At 44.6% G+C, this 24,254-nt stretch overlaps 1 protein-coding gene across 2 annotated transcripts; it reads left to right on the top strand.

Annotated features, from left to right (window-relative positions):
* The first annotated feature begins 4,608 nt into the window (after window positions 1–4,608).
* On the top strand, window positions 4,609–23,336 carry Acsm5 (acyl-CoA synthetase medium-chain family member 5). 2 transcript variants are annotated; one of them, XM_013011789.1, is made up of 14 exons: window positions 4,609–4,718; window positions 6,796–7,015; window positions 9,385–9,595; window positions 9,930–10,137; window positions 11,336–11,479; window positions 12,507–12,660; window positions 13,259–13,338; window positions 15,603–15,726; window positions 16,694–16,774; window positions 16,863–16,964; window positions 19,398–19,525; window positions 19,620–19,719; window positions 22,217–22,336; window positions 22,753–23,336. In XM_013011789.1, the coding sequence occupies exons 2-14, from the start codon at window positions 6,815–6,817 to the stop codon at window positions 22,834–22,836; spliced, it is 1,737 nt and encodes a 578-aa protein (XP_012867243.1). In that variant the 5' UTR covers window positions 4,609–4,718; window positions 6,796–6,814; the 3' UTR covers window positions 22,837–23,336. The 2 variants fall into 2 exon arrangements, with proteins under 2 accessions (XP_012867243.1, XP_012867244.1); XM_013011790.1 differs by lacking the exons at window positions 19,398–19,525; window positions 22,753–23,336 and having other exon boundaries at window positions 22,217–22,332.
* The last annotated feature ends 918 nt before the right edge of the window (window positions 23,337–24,254 follow it).

Here is a 24,254-nt window from a genome sequence, read left to right as displayed (position 1 = left end):
GACTCCTTGGCTTTGCCCAGTCTGCTCAGAACATTCTGCTTTGCCACGAATGTCTGCTTCCTCTTCTGTATTGTTGTTTCTACCTTACATATATGTAAAGACCAGATCTTACTATGTCACCTGGGCTGTCCTCAAACCCATGACTCTCCTGCCTCTGTCACGAGCACTAAGCCTACAAAAGTGAGTAGCCCCAAGCCTACCTGTTAACGTTTTAAACATAAGCATGATTATCTGTAGTTCCTATAATAGTCTGCAGATCTGATTTGGGAATCAAATCTCTTGTAGGAGTTTGGTAAAAATTAAGACTGATTCTTGATCCCAAACCTAGTAGGTTGTAATTTCACTGGTTTGGGCAGGGTTAGTTTGAGCGCCATTTTTTTTCCTCAAGGCCCTGTGGTTAGTGCTAATGTAAGTAGCCATCTTCAGTTAATGGTGCTTTATAGAGGAAAGGCTGCGAGGGCAGACCTGGAATTTACCTGGAGGACCGAGCTGGTGAGACAGAAAACTGCACCACTGTAGTGACCTGAACAGCAGCCTCTGGGCTTCTCCTGGGTTTTCCAATGACACTGAAAGTGGCAGACACACAGCCCCTTTCCTAGGCACACAGAGGCCACTGCAGCCACCACAGCAATGTTCTGAGTTCTGGGGCTCTGGAGGGCCTGGGGGGTCCTACAGAAGAATGGGCCATTGTTGAGTAAGAGGGGGCCCCTCCCAAGAGGCCTTGCCAGTGGGCACCAGGAGCAGAGTTGACAGAGCGGAGGAGTGAGGACAGAAGCAAAATGTAGTGTGGGGCACAGGGTGCCTGTGGCTCAGAGTCTGGAGCCCAGCTCTGTCCTGACCCGTGTGACCTTGAGCTGTCAATTACTTTGTTCTGGGGCACAGTTTCATCTCCTGTACAAAGACACATAACTCTCTCATGGGTGTGTAAGGGCTAGACAAGGTGGTAGGTGCAGAGGGAGAAATGGAGAAACTGGAAGGCAGTAGTACTGCTGTTGCTTAGTGCCATTTCTCTTCCTTCCTTCCTACCCTCCCTCCTTCCTTCCTTCCTTCCTTCCTCCCTCCCTTCCTCCTGTCCTTCCTTTCTTCCTTCTTCCCTCCTTCCCTCCCTCCTCTCCTTCCTTCCTTCCTTCTCTCTCCCCCTTCCTTCCTTTTCCTCTCTCTCTCTCTTCTTCTCTTTCTTTCTCTCCTCCTCCCACCTTCTCTTTCTCTCTTTCTTTCCCCACCATTCTGGGAATCAAACACAGGGCCTAACACATGCTAAGCAAGCACTCTACCATTGAGGACTCTCTTTGCTCACACATTGGCCTCTGCCAGACCTCAAATAAAGCAATCATACACCTACCTCAGGGCCTTTGCACTTGCAGTTTCTGCCAGGAAGCTGCCACGTGTAATCAATGTTCATCTTCCTGGATCCTTCAGGTCTTTGCTCACACATCATCTTTTCCTCCATCAGCCTTTTCCTGACTACTTTGTTCAAAGGAATAACAACCCCATCCCCCTCTTAGACATTAATCACCTTGTAAATTTCTTCTCATTTCCTTTGCCGAGCAGATAATAGGTGTCCAATAAATATTGGTTGAGTGAACGAATGAACAGCTACTAATGTTAGTATCATGATTATTATGACCAGAGTTTGCATCCCTCAGCTCTTTGCCTCCCACCTTTTACCAAACGTGAATAATTAGTAATATTCACATCAGATTGCTTGAGGAAAGTGCATCCATCCACTTGAGAACAGAGATTGTGTCTTTCCATACGACCGGAGATTCAGCAGAATCAATGGCTCAGCAGAAAACTCTGCAGCCAACCTTGATGGGGAAGAAGGAGCGAGCTGCCCCCATGATGTAGGTCCTAATAACCTGAGCGGGAACTGGAGACAAGAGGCCCAGGGGAGTTGGACACAGGGAGGGGTAGATCCTCAGCATGAGGCTGGCAGCCATTCCTGACCTATGGCTGGGGCTGGGAAGGTGGTTCTGTGGGAGAATGCATGGCTATCACGCAGGAGGCCCTGGGTTCGATTCCTTGATACCACATAAAATCATACACACACACACACACACACACACACACACACACACACACACACACATATATATATATATATATATATATATATATATTCAGTCATGTGGCCTGAACTCTAGGCCTGGGTGCTGTCCCTCAGCTCTTCAGCTCTACTACTTGAGCCACAGCGCCACTTCCAGCTTTTTTCTGCTTATGTGGTGCTGAGGAGTTGAACCCAGGGCCTCATGCATGCAAGGCAAGTGCTCTACCACTGAGCTACCTTCCCAGCCCCCCAAAATATATTTTTTAAAAGAGCACCCAGTACCCCTCTCATCTGTCAAGACTGCTTCAATCTTAGGAATCAGGAAAATGAAGTTCCCACAGGTCCCCGCAAATTGGGAATGTCACCAGATTTTTTATATCAACTCGGGGAGAGGGGGGAGGTATTCCAAAAGCAAAGAACACATCTACACACACACACACACACACACACACACACACACTTTGTACCAGGAATCACTTTGTACCCAGCACAGTGCCTGACAGATAGAGAACATTGAATAAATATTTACTTGGCATAGATTCAACAAATACCCAACTCTCCCAAAGCAAAGTACTGTTCTCAATGCTCTGAGTGCCATAGGTCAGGAAGCACTAAAGCCCTGGAGATGACCTCTCTCAAGGAAGCAGGCAGGTTAAAACTTTATAAGCTTTCGGCCCTGGTGGCTCAGGCCTGTAATCCTAGCTACTCAGGAGGCAGAGATCTGAGAATCACAGTTCAAAGCCAGCCCAGGCAGGAAACTCTATGAGCTCCAATTAACCATCAGAAAACCAGAAGTGGTGCTGTGGCTCAAAGTGGTAGAGTGCTAGCCTTGAGCACAAAGGGCTCAGGGACAGTGCCCAGGCCCCAAGTCCAAACACTACAACCAACCAAAAAAAAAAAAAAAAAGCCTCACCAGCTTGAAGATTGCTCATGGCAATAGTCAACACTTACAAATACATTGACAAAAGCTATTCACCAGCATGTCTTTTACTGCAATCATTTCCCAACAACATCCTGTGAAACCAAACCCCAGAGGAAACAACCAGGAGACCAGTGTGGCTGGAACAGAATGAGCTGGAAAGTGGGAGGAGAACAGAGATGACAGAAATGCTGTGTGCCATCTTTCATGCTATTGTCCTGACTTTGGCCTTGACTCAGCAATGGGAAGCTGTAGAAAGAATTTCTGTTTCAACTGCTATTTAGACAGGGTACAATGGCTATGGTTATAATTATTTTCAGCACATTTACAGAGTGACACCTCCAGAAACACCATTTACATGTAGAACAATTCCATCTCCGCAAGGATACCTTGTGACTTTCCAAGGTCACTCTTGGCTCACCAACAACCATTTGTTCACTTTGTAACTTTATATAGTAGAAGAAATTTGAGCAGGCAATGGACAAGATCTGCCTTACATTTGTTTCACTATAAAATTCCTCCTGTTAGGTCAGAATAAAGCACCCATTCTCTTTCATCCACATTTCCAGGAAACACTTCCATCCAGTGGGAGCTGCTGTGTCTAGCACAAGAACTGGGGTTTAATCCTACAAGTTCTGTGAGCTAAAGAAAAGCCTGGCCCAGCGGCTCACACCTGCAACTCTAGCTATTCAGAAGGTTGAGATCTGAGGAAAGTCAACCTGGGCAGGAAAGTGCATGAGACTCTTATCTCCAATTAACCAGAAAAAGAAAACAGAAGAGCTGTGACTCATGTGATAGAGCCCAGCCTTGAATGAAAAAGCTCAGGGACAGTACCCATGCCCTGAGTTCAAGTTCCAGGGTCAGCATGAAAAGAAGGACAGGAGGGAGGGAAGGAGGGAGGGAGGGAGGGATAGAGGGAAAAAAGAAGGGAGGGAGAGAGGAAGGAAGGAAGGAAGGAAGGAAGGAAGGAAGGAAGGAAGGAAGGAAGGAAGGAGAAGGGAGAAGAGAAAGAAAGGAAAGAAGAAAGAAAAAGAGAGAAAAGAAAAATAAAGAAAAGAAAGAAGGAAGAAGGAAGAAAGAAAGAGAAAGGAAGAGAGAGATGAAGGAAGGAAGGACGGAAGGAGAAGGGAGAAAGAAAGGAAAGAAGAAAGAAAAAGAGAGAAAAGAAAAATAAAGGAAAGAAGGAAGAAAGAAAGAGAAAGAGAGAGAGGAAGGAAGGAAGGAAGGAGAAGGGAGAAGGGAGAAAGAAAGAAAAGAAGAAAGAAAAAGAGAAAAGAAAAATAAAGGAAAGAAGGAAGGAAGAAGGAAGAAAGAAAGAAAGAGAAAGGAAGAGAGAGATGAAGGAAGGAAGGAGAAGGGAGAAAGAAAGGAAAGAAGAAAGAAAAAGAGAGAAAAGAAAAATGAAGGAAGGAAGGAAGGAAGGAAGAGGAAGGAAGGAAGGAAGGAAGACAAAGAGGAAGGAAAAAGGAAAGAAGAAAAAAGAAGAGAGAAGAAAAAAGAAGGGAGAAGAAAAGAAGGAGGAAGGATATCTTGGCAGGCAGGCACTCTTGCTCACGCAAGAGTTCCCTGACCAGTGGAAAGGTTACGATGGCCTCTGGCAATGATCTGTTTTGGCAGTGATTGGGGCCAAAGTTCCCTCTGAGAGCTGGAATCAACAGCTTCCCCTCCTCAGTGTCCTGAGAAAACCTAGACAACTCTTGTGCTGAAGCAGAAGACAGATGCCTTTTTACATTCCCTGGCTTTAAGAACAAGGTAAGGGGAAGGGAGGGGGGGGGGAAATCTTTCAGTGGCAGGTGCCGCTGATTAGGAGGGCATGAAATGGCCCTGGGAGACAAAGAGAAAAACTGCTGGGGAATCTAGTTAACGGATGTCAAGAGATCCAGGCGTGGGAGGGCAAGGAAAAGGCTCCAGCAGAGTTTGTGGGCGATGAGGAGGAGAGAGAGGAATTGGGAGAGGGAGATCACAGCCACAGCCAGGGCCTAGACATGCGTGGGAGATGCCACTTCCCCCTGCCATAGGCCTTCCTGCGTCTATTAGCAAACTGGAGAAAATAGCATTGACGACATGGAGAAGTCATATAGCTTTAATGAAATCATGTTGCTACAGTGCTTTCCACATGTTGTTACCCAGTAACCCTTCAGAGGAGTTGTGATGTTTTGGGTTGTTTTTTTTTTTTCTTGTGGCAAGACTTTATTATCACCATCGCATTTATTATTGTTGATATTGTTACTGTTATAAAGAATTTGGCCAAGGGAGCTCTACTTAGGGGCAGCTCTTAGATCACTACTCTTGAACTTGATAGACATGTAGGATCATGTAAAGCGTCTCATGTTCTGCACAAATTCTGCTTCCCGTCCCTAGGTCACAACTCTGAGCAGCAAGATACCAAATCAGCAATAGGTCCAACTTGACACAGGATCCTAAAAGACTCATCTTGTTTCAAGGACTTAGTGCAAAAAAAAAAAAAAAAAAACAGTGCCTAGTTCGGAATCCATATAGACATGATAGTGCTATTTGCATACTGGTTAAATAAGATGTGTTGTTATCATTAAAGTCAGTCATTGCTTCTTGTTTGTTTTTTCTTTTCTGCATGAAGATGTGAGAAAAATCTAAGCTGCATATATAGCTCACATTTTGATTGCACAGGTCAGGGATACCCAAGGACTTCATCCCTGATTCACCAGGACAGTTCAGAATTGATCAAAATCATTTAGCAGACAGAATTTTGAGTGTTGCAAACAGACACAAGTGATGTGTTGGAGGTGGCAGATATTTAATTACCCTGATCCTATCACGACACATCACTACAAGTGCCAAAATGGCATACCTCCCCACCCCCAGAAATATAGACAATTCCCATGAGTTAGTTAAAGTTTCAAATAAGTATTTTACTTTACTTTTCTTGAAATGATTAACATGCCTTCTACTCACATGAGATCATAAAATCAAATTGAAATGACAAGATTCTCAGAAAAAAAAATAATCCAGTCTACTGAAAATGCTTACATAACTAAGTCTACTGTCAACTGACATGGATTTTCTTCACTGAGATTTATTGTATGCCTGTGACAATGGCATGAGACAGGCCTGCCCCCTGCAGCAGGTGCATTCAATCCCACATCTTTGCCTTGTTCCCCTTCAAATTCAACCCCCTTTCCTTTAAAAAAAAAAGTTATAGCGTAAGTTATGGGTTTCACCATGATATTTATACATATGCATATAATGTACTTTGGCTACATTCACTCTTTCTATATTACTCTTTCTTTAACCTGACTTTTCTCCTCCTACTTTTTAATCATTTTAGCAGGTTTCATTATGGTAGGTAGATGACAGATAGATAGATAGATAGATAGATAGATAGATAGATAGATAGATAGATAGATAGATAGATAGATATTTGTACCATATTCATTTCTCATTATTCTCTCTTTTCCTCCCTTCCAGTTTCTTCCACAACCCCTGCCCTATAGCAATCATATTCAATTTTTTTCTTTTCTTTTCTTTGTTTTTGTTTTGTTTTGACTGACAACAGGACTCAAACTCATAACTGACACTTTTATTCACTGGCTGGTATTCTACCATCTATGTCCTCCTTCCGACCCCTGAAATGTATTTTTTAATTCTTTAAAATGTAACAAGAAAATTAGTGATGCTGGAGGGATTATCTTTCAAGGATGGGTACCTTGGCAGGGAGAGTTGGGAGAGCTGGACCTCAGGAGACACCAGGCAGAGCTGAGTCCATAGGGACTCTGGTCACTTTGGGGGTACTTCCCAATCCCCCAAAACCCAGCCTTCAAGACAGCAGCCTCTCTTCTCTCTTTGGTGACAGGCAACAGGCAGTGAACACCATGAAGCTGTGGTTGAAAGGCCTGGCCCTGCGGGCACTGAGGAGCCCCTGGGGTGTCTGTGGGGTTCATGGGCAGCCCCCACCTCCACCTGCTCCTGAGATTACGGCCACCTGGGAGGCCATCAACCTTGGGAGGCAGCCTGTGCCTGAGTACTTCAACTTTGCACACGATGTGCTGGATGTGTGGAGTCAGCTGGAAAAGGTAAAGTTGAGCCTGCCTACGTGGGCGTCACAGAGAGACTCGAGACTATAGACAACTTATTTGGCTGGGTGCTGGTGGCTCACACCTGTAAATCCTGGCCACTCAGAAGGCTTGAGATCTGAGGATCACAGTTTGAAGCCAGCCTGGGCAGTAAAGTTCATGAGACTCTTATTTCCAATTAACCACCAATAAACTGGAAGTGGAGCTGTGGTTTGTGTAGTAGAGTGCTAGCTTGAGAGAGAGAAAAAAACCTCAGGGACTGCACACCTAGGCCCTGAGTTGAAGCCCTATGACTGATATCAGAAAAAAAAAACACAACTTATTTGAGCATTTTTACCGGGGAACTTTGCATGTTAGCATTAAAGACTGGTGGAGGCGTGGCTAGGATCTAGTGTTAGGCGGCATGCATATTTTGCGGGATTGTGAGGTATCTCTTATCCTGAGCCCCAACCTCACCACAAAATATGAAGCCTTCTCTTCATTCCCTCCCAACCCATCCCCTTAAATGCAGGGGGGAAAAATTGTTTTTTGCTGCTATCCTGTCTGCACTACTTTAGTGGCTCTCATGTATTTTATTTCTAAACAAGGAGGGAGCAGAGCCCCAAGCAAAGCTTCACAGGTCACAGTGGATAAACAGGTTGGCCCTGAACAAACTAAGTCTGAGTTTTCTATGTCTCTGTGTGTTTTCCCCTCCCCACTTTAACTATGCCTGCCCTGTGCGTGCGTGCATGCATGTGTGTGTTGTATCCATTTGACATGATAGTCCTCTTTTGTTGATAATAAGGGAATGCGAAGTCCTATTTCAAATGCACTTAATTATGTCAAACTGATGATAAAGTTGTTTAAAAAGTTGTCCACTATTGCCAGTAGCTACAGTAATAACCTACAAAGCCAATGAAGTTCATGTGAGGAGGAAGAAGTCTTAAAGCAGCCTTGACAATGTACATTGGTCCCAAGTGTCCTAGATCTCAGATGCTAGGTAATCCAACATCTGTCTGCCATGTGAAACTGTGAGAGATGGGAGGAAGTGTGTGAGCTGTAGAGTCAGGATGCTTCATTCTTCAACTATTCACAAAACCTAAGTTCTTTTTGCCATACAAGGGGACCTTTTCTTTTTCTTTTCTTTTTTTTTTCTTTTGTTTTGCAGCAGTAAGAATGGAAGCCAAGGACTCATATGTACTAGACCAGCTCCAAAGGAAAAGTTAGTGCCAGCAAGATGTTCCACTGAGCTGAGCCTTGGAGTCTCCCTGTGTAGACTAAGCCTCCCAAGTGATGGAATTAGGGGCATGAACCACCACAGTAAGCCTAAGGAACATTTTTCAGAAAACTTCTCCTCATCAGCAAAAAATGATGGGTTAAAGATTATCACCCTTTTTTTTCTGCTTCGTAAGAGCAACAATGACAGCAACAACCCAGTAAAAGTTATGAGTAATTTTGTTAATTTTGTTGTTGCTGCTGCTGCTGTTTTTAGAACTCTGGAAACTACTCAGAGGCTGCAGTCACCTAGAAAGTGTTTAATTAGCATAACTGGTAGGATCTCAGTAAGTACAAAGAGCTTGGTGACATGTTAACATCTTTGGTTCCAGTGCCCAGTTCCCAGATACCCCACAGCCTTGGGAAACAGTACCCCTCATTCCTTCCCACTGAAGCTGGTGGCCACAGAGGGAACACAATGGAGCCTTTGCAAAGCCTTATTTTCAAGCAGTTATGATTTGATTGTGACCCCATTTATAAGTTATATGGATGTGGCCTAACTCAGAACTTAATCAGTAAGTAACCAAATTTCTCTAAGGGCTGTGTATGCCAATTCTAGGGCTTGAACTCAGGGCCTCAGTGCTGGCCCTTAGCTGTTTTGCTCAAGTTTGGAGCTCTACCACTTGAGCCACAGTCCCACTTCCAGCTTTTTGGTGGTTAGTTGGGAGGTAAGTGTCTCACAGACTTGTCTGCCAGGGCTGGCTTTGAACTGTGATCCTCAGATCTCAGCCTCCTGAGTATCTAGGATGACAGGCGTGAGCTACCAGCAACCCAGCCAAAAACCATTTTATGTCATTGTTTTAACTTTGTGGCTACATGAGCTGCTGGATTAGACAAACAACATACAAACAGTGACATGTAAAAATAGACTTACGTTTGTTTAAGGGACCTGAAGGAGGGTATGCAGGAAACTAATCAAATTACTAGTCGCTTAGGCAAGACAGGTGAAGAGTCAAGGCATGACTCAAATCTTCTTAATGAACAGCTTTCTTTATCAATCTCATTTTCAAACACTAGCATATTAACTATTGTGAGAAACAGTATTTTAAAAATCAGCAAGCAAAAAATCCTCCACAAGTGGCTTCTATTTCTTTTCTGCCTACCCCTCTGTCTAGGCTGGGCACCGTCCCTCGAACCCAGCTTTCTGGTGGGTAGGTGGCACGGGAAAGGAGATCAAGTGGAGCTTTGAAGAGCTGGGCAAACAATCCAGGAAGGCAGCCAATGTCCTGGAGAGCGCGTGCGGCCTACAGTCTGGGGACAGAATGATGGTGGTACTGCCACGGCTTCCGGAGTGGTGGCTGGTCACCGTGGCTTGTATGCGGGCAGGTCAGTGAGTCGGGGCTGGAGTTCCTAGTTAGGGAGCTTTGTGATTTCCATGAGGTTCAGAGGACCAAGCGAAGTGCATCCTGGATGCCATTTTCGCTTCATCCCTTGTGCCCAGAACTTACAAGGCCGGTTGTACCTCAGGGGCCCATCAGTGATGTAATAGACAGAACCAGACCCCAGGGCGTTAGGATGAAATGAAACAGAGCCTAATGTGTGTACATTCTTCCCATGTATTTTCTCAATTCCGTGAGCAATGCATCTTTCAGACCCAGCCGTCCAGCTCTCTCCAGCTCACGCTCAGATCCGATGTCTGCCCTCTCTGCATTCACCTCAGGCCTCATCATGATCCCAGGTATCTCCCAGCTGACAGAGAAGGACCTCAAGTACCGACTGCAGGCATCCAGGGCCAAGTCCATCATCACCAGTGATGCCCTGGTTCCACAGGTTGATGCCATCTGCCATGACTGCCCCTCCCTCCAAACCAAGCTACTGGTGTCGGACAACAGCCATCCAGGCTGGATGAACTTCAGGGAACTCCTGCAGTGAGTTGAAGTTCTCCAGGACAATCATAACAAGAAGGAAGTCAGGGCCTTTTCCCCTTTAGGGAACAAGCCATGCAATGAATTTTGGGTTGCTCATGGGGGAAAATGGTAATGGGAGAGTAATACTCACTGTGGGAGCTAGGCTGGCCTGGGGTCCCCAAGACTCCTCCATGCTCACAGTCACTCATTCATTCAAGATGGGATGTGTCACTCTCTTCTGGGTGCCCCACTGGTCTCTATAATGATGGCATTTGTTATATGTTTTGTTTTGTTGTCAGTCCTGGGGCTTGAACTCTGGGCCTGGGCCCTGGCCTTGAGCTTCTTTTGTTCAAGGCTAGTGCCCTACCATGTGAGCCATAACTTTACTTCTGCCTTTTTCTGAATAGCTCATTGGAGAGATGAATCTCACAGACTTTCCTGTCTAGGCTGGCTTCAAACCACAATCCTTAGATCTCAGCCACCTGAGTAGCTAAGAATTATAGGCATGATGGGGCTGGGAAGGTGGCTCAGTGGTAGAGCGCTTGCTTTGCATGCCTGAGGCCCTGAGTTCGATTCCTCGGCACCACATAAGCAAAAAGAAAAAGCTGGAAGTGGTGCTGTGGCTCAAGTGGTAGAGCGCTAGCCTTGAGCTAAAGACCTGAGGGACAGCGCCCAGGCCCAGAGTTCAGGCCCCACGACCAGACCAAAAAAGAAAGAATTATAGGCATGAGTCACCAGCACCCAGCTTGTTATTATGGCTATTAACCAGGCTATGTGAGATAACCTATAGAAGGTATTTAATTCATAGTAGGAACTCTTCCCAATGGCATCTTAGGCATGCTATTTGTTGAAATTGTAGGAGCTTTGTTGTTAAAATACTACTGGTTGGCCAGGCGCCGGTGGCTCACGCCTGTCATCCTAGCTACTCAGGATTCTGAGGTCTGAGGGTCGCAGTTCAAAGCCAGCTCAAGCAGGAAAGGCTGTGAAACTCTTATCTCCAATGAACCACCAGAAAACCGGAAGTGGTGCTGTCGCTCAAGTGATAGAGCCCTCACCTTGAGCTGAAGAGCTGAGGGACAGTGCTGAGGCCCAGAGTTCAAGCCCCATGACCAACAAAAGAAAAAAAAAGTACTACTGGTAGTATTCACTGGTTTTGCTACTAAGAGTTGTTACCAGCTTAGTTGTTGCTTTTGTTTTGTTTTGTTTCTGCATTTTCCAGAAAGGCATCTTCAGAGCACAACTGTGTGAGGACCAAGAGCCAAGATCCCCTGTCCATTTACTTCACCAGTGGAACTACAGGGAACCCCAAGATGGTGGAGCATTCCCACAGCAGCTATGGTCTGGGTTTTGTGGCCAGTGGAAGGTACTGGGGACACTTATCTAGGAGAGAGACAAACCTGGAGTGGAGCAGTAAAGAAGGAATAAACTACCCGGGCACTAGTGGCTCACATGCCTATAATCCTAGCTATTCAGGAGGCTGAGATCTGAGGATCACAATTCAAAGCCAGACAGGACAGGAAAGTCTATGAGACTGTTATTTCCAATTGACCACTAGAAAACTGGAAATGGAGCTGTGTCTCAAAATGGTAGAGCACTAGCCTTGAATGAAAAAAATTAGGGGCAGCACAGCATCCAGGCCCCAAGTTCAAGCCCCATGTCTGAGAAGGAATGAACTTATGGGATAGATAGATAGATAGATATTCTAGAATCATGCTGAGTGACAAAAACCAATCTCACAAAGCTAAGCACTATGTGTAACCATTTATACATTGTTGTTGTTGTTACTATAAATTTTATTTACTTATTACCTTTGAATAATTACACAAAATGGTTTCAATCCTACATATCAATTAATGAGTACAATGCATCCTGATCAGTGTCACCCCTCCCATCATCCTCCCTTCCCCCACCCCCATCTTTTCCAACCCTACCTACACTGTCGAGTTACCTGCTTCCAGTTTCACATGTGGACCTTGATTACAGTGACCATTCACCCACCTTCCCTCTCTCCATTTCTCTGTTCCTCCTCCATGTAAACCATTCTTAAGTGCATCATCCAGTATCTTTTCATTACTATTGTCATTGTCCTACAACCAGCGCTGCCGTTATCTCTTGAACTTTAGGGGGAAAAAGAAATCTTCCCAAACAGAAATAGAACCCATGACACAATAACTCTCTGGCTCTCTCTCTATTTCCCTTGAGTGAAAAAGCTAAAGGCCCCAAGTTCAAGCCCCAGGGCCAACAACAACAAAAGCTTGGAGAGTAGTTGAGTTGATAGGTCTTGTGTCATTTAGGCAGGTATTAAGTGAATACTCCATGTGGTCAGGGTTGAAGGTAATATGATCCTTCTTAAAGTTAGAGGTGTTCTTTTCTCTCATTTTTTTGGGCAGGCACTGGGTAGCCTTGACTGAATCATCGATCTTCTGGAACACAACTGACACTGGTTGGGTGAAGGCAGCCTGGACTTTCTTCTCTGCCTGGTCCAATGGATCTTGTGTTTTTGTTCATGAGCTTCCTCGAGTGGATACCAAACTTATCCTGAATGTAAGAGACTAAAACCCCTCTCCCAGGTTGGGTGTGAATGAGATGAATGGTGCAGAGGCTCCAAGGTTGCAGGAGAAAAGGCATGGATTGGTAATCCTTAGCTCCTCCATACTTCTACCAACCCAAAAGGCACCAGAGCTTCCCATAATCTAGTTCCTGCCTCAAATCTGAGGTGTAGCTTTCACAGTCAATTGTTCATCAACTTTTGGCCAGAGTTCCAGTCCTTCATGGGTACACTCATCAAGAGGACAGCTTGAGTGTCCTCACAATATGGCCACTTGCCTCCTCCCAGAGTGAGTAGAGCAAGAGAGGGAGAAAAGTCAAGATCATCGTCTCCATCTAACCTAATCTCACAAACAAGAGCATCACCTCCACCCCACACTATGATACAGGAACTAACCATGGTGCAGTGAGGCAGTGGACCCCCACAAGGGCACTAATGTACCAGGAGATGGAGGTCACTGGACGCCATCTTGGAGGCTGAATACCATCCATGCATTGTCTTCCATTTCCCTCCTTTGAAAATGGACTCAGTTCACACTATTTCCATGAAATTCCATCCCAAAGACTCTAAGTAAAGTTCTTTTGTTGTCTGTAGACTCTCTCCAGGTTCCCAATAACCTCACTCTGCTGTGTCCCTACCCTCTTCCGGCTGCTGGTGCAGGAAGACCTGACCAGGTACCACTCATCCATTTTGTGCTTTGAGGGCCCATGTGTGTGAATGTGTGCTCTGGGATCCCACATGCAGACCCACTCTCTAACTACAACTTGATCTCTCTGCCTTTCTGCTTCTGTATCCCTATGCTGTCTGTCTGTGTGTGTGCACACGCGAGCATGCACACATGCATGCACATGCGTGCACACACACCAGTCCTGGGGCTTGAACTCAGGGCCTAAGCTCTGTCCCTGACCTTCTTTTGCTCAAGGCTAGTGCTCTACCACTTAAGCTGTATCTCCACTTCTGGCTTCTTTTGGTGATTAATTGGCATAAGAATCTCACGGACTTTCCTGCCTGAGTTGGTGTTAAACCATGATCTTCAGATCTCAGCCTCTTGAGTAGCTAGGATTACAGGCATGAGCCATTGGCACCTGGTTTGTCTCTTATTCTTATGCTTTTCTTTCTCTGCCCAGCTCTCTCCGTCTTTATGTCTGTCTGTCTGGTGTCTCCTATACATGCACGCAAAAGCGTACGTATACTTGTAGACACTCCTCAAAGATGGTTTTCAGGCCCCTAAGAATTCACACTTCACTTTAATTGCATGGATTTGACTTAAGGCCATCTGAAATGTCAACACTGAAGTGGGCTTTCTCCCTGCCACACACCCCTGGGCTAGACCCACAAAAATGTGACGATTGCATCTATGAAATTGTGAAATGAGAAACCATGGGATTGCAACTAGCCAGTTACAAAAGGGAATTCATCACCCCTAGGACTAACAAGCCTGGCACAACAGATGTGCCATCTCCTACCTCAGGCTAACCTGAGCCAGCCAATCTCTGTGTGCTTGCCTCTGGGGATGAATGAGAAGGTGATGTCACATTGGATGACTTATCTCTATGAGCCAAAGTCTTCTGCTAGCTGCGCAGGTACTGGAATGATTGTCAACATGGCTCAGGAGTCTATGGACCCTAAACTAGGCCTTTTTCTGTCCTTTCCCAAAGCATAGGGAAGTTGTCCTCATACGCCTCATCTTTTCTAAGCGGTCTTTGACCATGGAGTGCCTTTTTTAAAAGAGGGACTTCTTACATGACTCAAGGGATTAAATTACTCTGTAGGAAGAAATTCCATTCACCCCCCTTCCTGTAACCATCTCTGAATAATTTGTTCAATGGTACCTGTCCATACAGTAACTCAGTCCAACCAATTTGATCCCAAGGTACAGAAAAAAATGATTAAAAGTAAATTTGCACTCACTGATTTTTTTTCTTTTACACTTTGAATAATTTGTCACCCCCAAAGTTCAACAAAATAATTTGAATAGCTTGTCGAGACAACACAGTTTTACTGCTTATTTAATATCTTTAGGAGTTTTGTTGGACAATTTGTTAGAACTGGAAATTCTTTTTTATGATTTTTTATTGCAAAAATACTGTACAGAGGAGTTACAGCTACATGAGTAAGGTAGTGAGTGTATTTCCTATGGAGCATTGTTACCTCCTCCTTTGTTTTTCCCCCTCCTTTGTTTTTCCCCTACCTTCCCTTCCCTTCCCACCTCCCTAGATCCTCCCTTCCCCCACCAAGTTGTAAAGTTTGTTTTCAACATAGTGTCTTGTACATCTCATTGTTACAATGGGTCAACCTGTATCCTTATTTCGGCATTTTGTTATTTCCCTTCCCCTCCCCAAATTAGAAAAATGTATATACAAGATACAGGGCACCAGAATCAAATACAGTGAAAACACAGGTTATACCTTTGGAAAAGAACATACAAGAGAAACAAACAAAAAAAATCACATAATACATTTTAAATACATTAAAAACAATAGCAAGAAAGGAAAAAAACTGCTTGTGTCCCTATCTTGGGGTTCATTTCACTTAACATCATCTTATATGGAAATTCTTAGAGGGCTAATCAAATTATCTCAAATTTTTAAATCTTCTTTTTCAATCCGATCTCCACAAATTTATAATCAATCAGTCAGTTTCCAGATAAATTATTTTGGATCAATTGACCTGGAACTTACCAGGTCAGGCCAAAACCTACTACATGAGGTTCAATTTTATTTCAAACTCAGACAGGACTGGTGATTTTGAACAAACCCTCTGGTCTGCCCCTAAGGATCATGCCTACGAAGTCAGAGGAGAAGCCCAGGGCAGACTGGGAAGCAGGAAGTGCAGTCTCTGCTGCTGTCTGGAGGGTCTGGACCCAGGCAGCCGCAGTGCAGAGTGAGCAGGGTTGGGGCCCTATCTCAGGTGCTCTTGTCTTCTCACCTGAGAAAAGGTATCAGTTCCCCAGCCTGAGGCACTGTGTGACCGGAGGAGAGGCCCTCAACCCTGATGTGAGGGAACGGTGGAAGAGCCAGACCGGCCTGGAGCTGCATGAAGGCTATGGGCAGTCAGAAACTGTGAGTGCTGTGTCCAGGGACACTACACCTGAGCCCTCCGCCCTGCAGGGAGAGTCATTGCCCACCCTACCCTATCCCCTGCTGGCGTCTCTGGCCTTTCAGACTTCCCAGTGACACCGGTGAAGGATCTCCCTGCCCCAAAGGGGAAATGCTGATCATGAAACTCCACCAGTCTTTCTTCCTTTTGGCTTAAAAGTAGTTTAGCAGCCAGGCACCAGGCTCACACCTGTAATCCTGAGATCTGAGGATCATGGTTCAAAGCTAGCCTGGGTAGGAAAGTTCATGAGAGTCTTATCTCTAATTAACTACCAGAAAACCAGGAGGGATGCTGTGGCTCACATGGTAGAGTGCTAGCCTTGAGCACAAAACTCTGGGACAGTGCCCAGCCCTGAAGTTCAAGCCCTATGACCCCACCACCACCACCACACACACACGAAGTAGTTCAGCAATTTCACAATCACATTATGACTAGCAAAGCAGCTCTCTTGGCTAAAGAGGCTGTTTTCCTCTACCAGAACAACACAGATCTATTCCTAGTAGAACCCCAAATCTTAAGCAGTGTCCCTTATAGCTATCTGAGCAGAGATGTGGGGATCAACTACGTCTTTTGGCTTAGTAATATGTTCTGCTGACAGTGTATAAGTCTCCATTAGTGTGCTCACAAATGTTTACTGACTGTAGGAAGCAGAGAAGAAGCAAGGTAAAGAAGGAGGAAGAAGAAAGGAAGGAAGGAAGGAAATGAAAGGAGGAAAGGAGAGAGGGAGGAAGAACAGGGGGAAGTAGAAAAAGAAGAGAATAAAAAAGAAAAAGAAGAGAATGAGGAAGAAAAAAAAGAAGAAAGCCATTAGAAAGGAAGAGAGGGGAGTAAAGAAAAAAAAGCATCCAATGGCAAGTGAGGGAAAGGAGTGGACCAGAAAAGCAGCTACAAGGAAGAGGCTTCTCCTAATTGGTACTTGTTTTTCTCCAGGTTGTAATCTGTGCCAACCAAAAAGGCATGATGATCAAGACCGGATCCATGGGGAAAGCATTTCCACCTTATGATGTGCAGGTAGGAGGCTGTGGGTGTTGTGGGTACCACTGTGAGTGAGCACAGCATGGCTAGTGGCTCCAACGTCATCCTGTGATCTGTTCATCAGATTGTGGACGATCAGGGCAATGTCCTGCCTCCTGGAGAAGAGGGGAATGTTGCTGTGCGCATCAAACCCACCCGGCCATTCTGTTTCTTCCATCACTATGTGGTAAGTGGCAGAGCGTGGCTGGTTTCACAGGCCTTCCTACATGCCAAGTCTTGACATGCAAAGTCTATGTGAGTAGCCTTTGCAGTGGCTGCATGAGGTTGGTTGGTGCTATTATTGGTAAGGTGCTATTATCGGTCAATGATTAGCAACCGTTACTAATGCTTTCACCCTACCTCTGTCTCATTAAACCAGAATTTAAGGTGATGCAGGTTTACTCCTCAAGTAAGAAATGCTGATTTGTAGAAATGCTGCATCATATGTGTTCTAAGCTATCGTCTGCCACACTATGGGAAATAGCAGATAAAAACCAGCCCATTTGGATTTGGAATGGTGTGTTTTAGCGGAGAACTAATCTTTTATTTTATTTAAATTCACAAACACTGTAACAAAACCTATGAGAACCCCACCACCACCACCATCAACAACACAGAAATCACACTAAGCAAGAATACTGTTAAAATTTTTAGTTTATTTAGCCAGGTGCTGGTGGCTCGTGCTAGAATCCTAACTACTCAGAAGACTGAGATCTCAGAATTCCTGTTCAAAGCCAGTTAAAGCAGGAAAGCCCATGAGACTCTTATCTCCAATTAACCACCAAAAAGCTGCAAGTGGAACTGTGGTTCAAGTAGAGTGCTAGCCTTGAACAAAAAAAAAGCTTAAAAGCAAGGCCCAGGCCCTGAGTTCAAGCCCCATGACCAGCACCAAACATAAATAAATAAATGTATTTCCTTCTAATAAGATAAGCAATAATTGACATAATTCTAGGTATATAGCATAACTCATGGAACTTGTATCAGACCTCCTTGGGGGTCTGATTATTCAACTAGCCCGTACTAATTTGTGAAGTTATTTTCTGGACAAGAACATGTGCTGACCTCACCCTTCTCCCTTTCTATCACCAGTATCAAGAGAAAATTATCAGATCACTGTGTAAAGATTAGGGGATGTAGGAAAGTTAATAGAGCCATCTGTGGAAGATGGGTGGTCAGGAGATGTGATAAACTGATGCCGTTCCCCACCCCCCTCCCCTGACAATAAGTAGGCATGTTTCACATTCACATCGGGGCATTTCCAAAACAGCTGAAACCTCACCTGCCAATTAAATTAATCTACCCATGCCAACTTTATAGCCAATGTAAGATTTCATGTCTTCTCTTAGAGAAGTGAACTATCAAACAAATGCATGGATGTGGACTGCAGCATTCTTTGTACACAGATCAGAAAGACAGACTTTTTGTGCTTTATAGAGCAGGTGCCTCCCCCAAGTTTTCCATTCTTTCCAATTATCCATGTTCTTAGTCTTTTGTTTCTTGTTCATATACATTTTTGGAATCGTTGTGGCCAGTTCCACAAGAACTTTTTGTTTTCACATTTCAATAGGAGTTCTACTGCATCTATAAATCAACTCAGACAGAATCAACCTTCTTAGTCATCCTTTTTTTCCATTTATTTTTATATTTGTTAATATTCTAAGAGCGGCATGTCAGTTTTCTGGGTACATAGCTTACAGATTCTGTGTTAGATATACTACCAGACACTAAGAACTTACCTTTTCTTTTTACTTTTGTTTGTTCCTCTGAATGTATTTTTTTAATGGAAAGACGATTTCCCCCACTAAATCGCACCCCTGCTAAATGCATAGGTCAACAATTTTTGACAAATGTATACACCACCATTAAAAGAGAGAACATTGCTATCACCCCACCCCCAAGAGATCTCTGTACCTCCTGGTAGCCAACTCTACTACCACAGACCCCCCCCCAAACAAATTGATCAAATTGTCCCACTATCTGCTGATTGCTTTCTTCCAAAAACAACTTCATGTAAATGGAACATAAATACCCACTTTCCCATGCATGGGCTTGGCAGTCATCTGGATAGGGGCACCTTTAAATTTATTTATCTTTCATTGTTATTAGAAAGGTACAGAGTAGTTACCGTTATGTAAAGTCAGGTAATCGATACATTTCTTTTTGGACAATGTCACCCCTTCTCTCGCTCTTTTCCCATCTTTAAATTGTTTAGCCTCACAGTTTGACCTTTGGATTGTTTTTTGTTTTGTTTTGTTTTCATTTTTCCTCTATTCCTCGCCTGCCACCAATGGGCCTTTCAGTACCCCTCAATTTCTACCTTCTGAGGTCAGTGCCTTCTTTTTATCCAGAGCCAATGCCCCCCACACGACCCCACTTTCCCATTCAGCCTTTCTTCCTAGGAGCCCTTCTAAGGATGGGCGTAGGTGGCCACCCTGATTCCTTCTGTCATTTCCTTTCTAATTAAGCACAAATGTACAAGACTGTGGCTGCCTGTTCAGCCGGAAAGACAGAGAAGACATCGTGTTAAGGCCTCTCCAGTCTCCTGTATGACACTCCCTAGACAGTGACCAGCCCACAGCTGTTCCCAGCTGTTCCTTCTCAGGCTTTCTGTGTCTTTCAGGACAATCCTGAGAAGACAGCTGCGTCAGAACAAGGAGACTTTTACATCACGGGGGACCGAGCCTTCATGGACAAGGATGGCTACTTTTGGTTCTTGGGGAGGAGTGACGATGTGATCAACTCCTCAAGGTCAAGACCTCGAGCTCTTCTTCCCTTTGAAGTTCTCAGGAGGACAGGAGAGGGGGAAGAAAGACACCTGAAAGAATCTGGTTTTCTTTTCCAGCTACCGGATCGGGCCCGTCGAGGTAGAGAGTGCCCTTGCCGAGCACCCAGCTGTCCTGGAGTGTGCTGTGGTCAGCAGCCCAGACCCCATCCGGGGAGAGGTAACCAGTCCAGCCCAGGACTATGCCTATTAGCAACCAACAGATCCTATAGGAAGCTCCAGAATCCCCATATGTCTCCCTCTTCTCCAGTGCTAGCAAGTTGGACTGCCACAATGAACACACATTTCTTTTCGTTACACTCTATTCGCCTGCCTTGCAAGATATGAATGTTCTCTAGAGGCACGTAATGGACAAATAACAAACTTTAAATGATCCTCATGAGGCTGCCCAATGGGTAAGAGATCTCAGTGACAGACACAGATACAGATATAGATACAGAAGCAGATGTGGATGCGGATGCAGATACAGACACAGATGCAGATATAAATGAAGTACAGATACAGATGTAGATATAGACATGGATGCAGATAAAGATACAGATGCAAATGCAGATGCTCTGCCATATATTCTGTCCAGTCAAAGTCCTTGCTAACTTGCAGGGGAGATATAAGGAGCTCACTAGTCATGGTCACTCAGGGTTCTAACTGAGGGAGGATATTTAACCTGAGGGAATTGCCAACTATGTAAATCCACCCCCCTCCCCATGAAATGACCTGGAAATGCCAGGGAAAAAAGGGACCAAATGTAATATGCTGAGTTTTTATAGGAGATATTTCAGCGGAGGAGACACAAGAGGAAGTTCTACTACTAGAGAGACCTCTACATTTTTCTCTGGCTGTACATACAACATAATCCAAAAACATGAAGTTGCTATCTTGTGGAAGTTAGGGCCACATACATTTTGTATGCATAGATTCTCAGAATCTGGTCCCTGGGCTGTTCTTAGCTGTACCAGCCTACATTGTAGGTTGATAGACTTGAAGTCAGAGCTGCTGAATCAGACCAGATTATGAGGGTGCACCCAGGGGCACTAAACTCTTATCCAGCAGCCCCTTGCTGAAGGGGGTTTTACTGTGGTAAAAATTGAGTGAACTATGATAGAACAAGGTGGTGTGATGCTCATCTGTGTGTTAGAGAAATCACACTGGGGAAAGTGCAGCTGAATTAACCAGAGTTGGAGCCATGACCACCTGCTCTCTGCTTAAAGCAGACAGCCTGTCACATAATGAGTACTCAATAAACATCTGGGGATTTTCGCAGTCAAGGAAGAGCTTCCTGAAAACTAGATTCGTGTGAACACAAACTCACAGTGAGATAGTGACCCTCCCACTTCCAAAAAGTACACAAGGACAGTGAACTACACCTGAACAAGATCTTGTGGGCAAGTTTTACTGTCAGCATGAACCAACAACCAAACAAGCCCCTTGTGTGTTGGTGCTACTGGGGGTTGAACTCAGATTACTAGATTACTAGACCCATAGTGCTCTATCACTTGAACCATGTCCCCAATCCTTTCAACTTGAGTTGGCTTTTTCAGATAGGGTCTCCTACTCACTAGACTCAAAACAAGATTCTCCTACCTCCACCTCCCACAGAGTTTGAATACCAAATCAACCCCTGGCTTGCCTTTGAAATACAAGTCTTGCTAACTTTATCCAAATTGGCCTCAAACAGTGATCCTCCTTTTCCCACTTCAGAAGCTGGGATTGTAGGTTTGTGCCTCCATGCCGACTTTTGATATCTATCAGAAGGTATCTTCTGTTGAGAATGAGTCTAGGACTCTTCTTTCAAGGCAGGGGGCAGCCTGAAAAAGGAGCATAGGCAGGAAAAGGTGCAGAATGTCCCTAGGATGCCTAGGACAGAAGAAAGCCACACGATGCTTGCTAACTGCAAACATTACTTTGAAAGACCCAGCTGCTCTCAGAAGTGGCGGTGTTGTCCTCAATCTTGTCTCTCTGAACCCATACCCAATCTGGAAAAAACAGAAGGAAATGGTCGGCCAAGTGTGTGAATCTCCTTTCTCCAATGTGCTTGCTTGTTAAGACAAACAACTTTGACTTCCTCCCCCACCAAAAAAAAAGTGACAGAGCAGGTATAGGGAATAGAGTAGGAAATAGGTCAGGCTCTTAAAACATTCCATTAAAAAGCCAATGTTTTGCCAGGTACCAGTGGCTCACAGCCATAATCCTAGCTACTCAGGAGGCTGAGATATGAGGATCATAATTCAAATCAACCCCAGGCAGGAAAGTCTGCAAGATTCTTGTGTCCAATTAATTATCGAAAGAAGCCAAAAGTGGAGATGTGGCTTAAGTGGTAGAGTACTAGCCTTGAGCACAAAGGCTCCGGGTCAGCACTCAAGCCCAGAGCTCAAGCCCCACAACTGGCATGTGCGCGTGTGCGTGTGTGCAGAGAGAAAGAGAGAGACAGAGAGAGGGAGAAAGAGAGAGAGAAAGAGGCTAATGTTTCCAGTTGTTGGTCTTGGACAGACAAGAGAAAAACTAATGTTGTCCACTTCATCGATTAGACCCAGGGACCTGGTAGATGTTCATGACAGAGTGGTAGATAGATGTGAACACTTACTCACTGAGCTAGCTAAAAGGAAAATAAATGCATGGCTACCAAAGGTTTGAGCCTTTCTGGGCTTTTCTCTCTGCAGGTGGTGAAGGCGTTTATTGTCCTTACTCCTGCCTATAGCTCACACGAACCAGAGGCGCTGACAAGGGAACTCCAGGAGCATGTGAAAAAGACAACTGCCCCATACAAATACCCCAGGAAGGTAAACATCTGGAATTCTGGGACATAGAACCTGAGGAAAACAGTTGGGTACATGCTACCTACGCCCTCCTAAAGGGCCAGGCTCTGTGCCAGATCCTGGGGAGATGGAGACCCACACCAACCCTACCCACTCCATTGTTGCTTAAGTCTTCTGTTTCTTCACCAGGTTTTCCCCATAGCTCATTTTGTTCTGACTGTTAGAAGCGACAGAGAGTTGATGGGCAAAGGTAGTTGGACCACATGCTCCAGGCTCTGGCTGTCTTGATTTTTTTTTGTCTTCTCTTATGGAAAACCCTAGAATCATGGAAACTGTCCAATTAAGTGGGCCAAAGTAGTGAGTCTGTCAAGACCGAAGGGAGGAAAAAGTCTTTCTGGGAAATGATGGTTTCTAAGTGTTTTTGCTTTTGTGGTCATTAGGTGGAGTTTATTTCAGAACTGCCCAAGACAGTTTCTGGAAAGATCCAAAGGGGTAAACTGAGAAACCAAGAATGGGGGAGATGAAGAACAACCCTAGGAAGGCTCCATCGTGCCCTGAAGAGTCTAAGAGGAGGAGCCCACAGACATCACTTCCAAATTCACATCTCCAGAGTCACAGGATGACCCTGGAAAGTTCTGGAAGAGCATGGTGGACCCAGGGCACACAGACAACTGCAGTCTAGAAAATGCTGTCTAGAGGTGTCCTCAGTGTCTTCCTTTGAGTTCTATTAAGAGCTTTTAGCTGTTTCTAAGAAAAACAAGGCGCCATAGCCCTGGTGCCCCTTACTAGCACTGGACGATTCAAAGCTTGACTCCTGGGAATGAAATCACTGGGTTATACCATCCAGGCTGTAAAATTGGCAATATTCTTTAGCTTAGACATCCCCTCTCTGAAAAATCATCTAAAAAGAAATGATTCAAACTGTAAAAACTGGCGCACAAAAACATTCACTGTATTAGCCAGATGTTGGTGGCTCATGCCTATAATCCTAGCTACTCAGGAGGCTGAGATCTGAGGATCAGGGTTCGAAGCCAGCCCAGGCAGGAAAGTTCATGAGCCTCTAATCTCCAATTAATCACAGAAACAGCCAGATGGTGCTGTGGTTCAAGTGGCAGAGTGCTAGCCTTGAGCAAAAGAGCTGAAAAGCAGCACCCAGGCCCAGAGTTCAAGCTCAGGACTAGAAAAAAAATTCACTGCAGCATTGTTTAAATTTCTTTTTAAAAAATCAATGTCAACACAATAAGAAAAAGACTAACCAAGTGAACTAACTCAATAGCCTACATATTATACAGCTATAAAAATGTGTAAGGGAAGTTTATCATGTCTTAGAATTTTTTTAAAAAAGCTATTTTTATGCTCAAAAACTAGTATGAAATGATTTGCACAGAACTGTGAAAAAATAAAGGAAAAGATGTGTTGGAAAAACAAAAGGAAGGAAATACACTAAATTATTAGTAGTAATGTTCCTGAGAATTGAGGAAGGAAGAAATGCCAGGAGATCAATTTTCAGTTATTCTGATCAAAGCACAATTTATGCATGCATGGAAATACTGCAGCAAAACTTTCTTGTACAATTAAAGTATGCTAATTAAAAAAAGAAAAAGTTATCTGAAAGAAAGAATCTTCCAAAACCACACTCTCTACTTTGTGATTGTCTCTCCATTCCTGGACCCATACTTCATCCTCAGAAGCTGGTGGGTTGTGAATTAAGCTGAAAAGACACAAAGACCTAGAGCCAGGTCTCAGGCCTTGAAACTAAAAGGCAAGGCTCAAGATGTCTGAGAAGAGCCAGGTAGAAGCTAACAGAAACCCAAAGCAACCCAGTACACTACCCAACCACCAGCACCAACCCTCACTTTCTAGCGAACGAGTATTGAGTGGCTACTTGGTATTGGGTCTACTAAGCAAAACCAACCCAGTCCCCACCTGTATGAGTTCCAGG

Source organism: Dipodomys ordii, unplaced genomic scaffold (genome assembly GCF_000151885.1).
Source record: "Dipodomys ordii isolate 6190 unplaced genomic scaffold, Dord_2.0 Scaffold14, whole genome shotgun sequence".
Classification (NCBI taxonomy): domain Eukaryota; kingdom Metazoa; phylum Chordata; class Mammalia; order Rodentia; family Heteromyidae; genus Dipodomys; species Dipodomys ordii.
The sequence above is the reverse complement of the archived record's forward strand: the minus strand, read 5'-3'. Positions and strand labels throughout refer to the sequence as shown.

Bases quoted from the DNA above. Each gene is read 5' to 3' on its own strand.
- Acsm5 (XM_013011789.1), top strand. From the start codon at position 6,815: ATGAAGCTGTGGTTGAAAGGCCTGGCCCTGCGGGCACTGAGGAGCCCC. The intron at 10,138-11,335 runs GTGAGTTGAAGT...TGCATTTTCCAG, and splicing joins AACTTCAGGGAACTCCTGCA to AAAGGCATCTTCAGAGCACA. The intron at 19,720-22,216 runs GTAACCAGTCCA...TTCTCTCTGCAG, and splicing joins CAGACCCCATCCGGGGAGAG to GTGGTGAAGGCGTTTATTGT.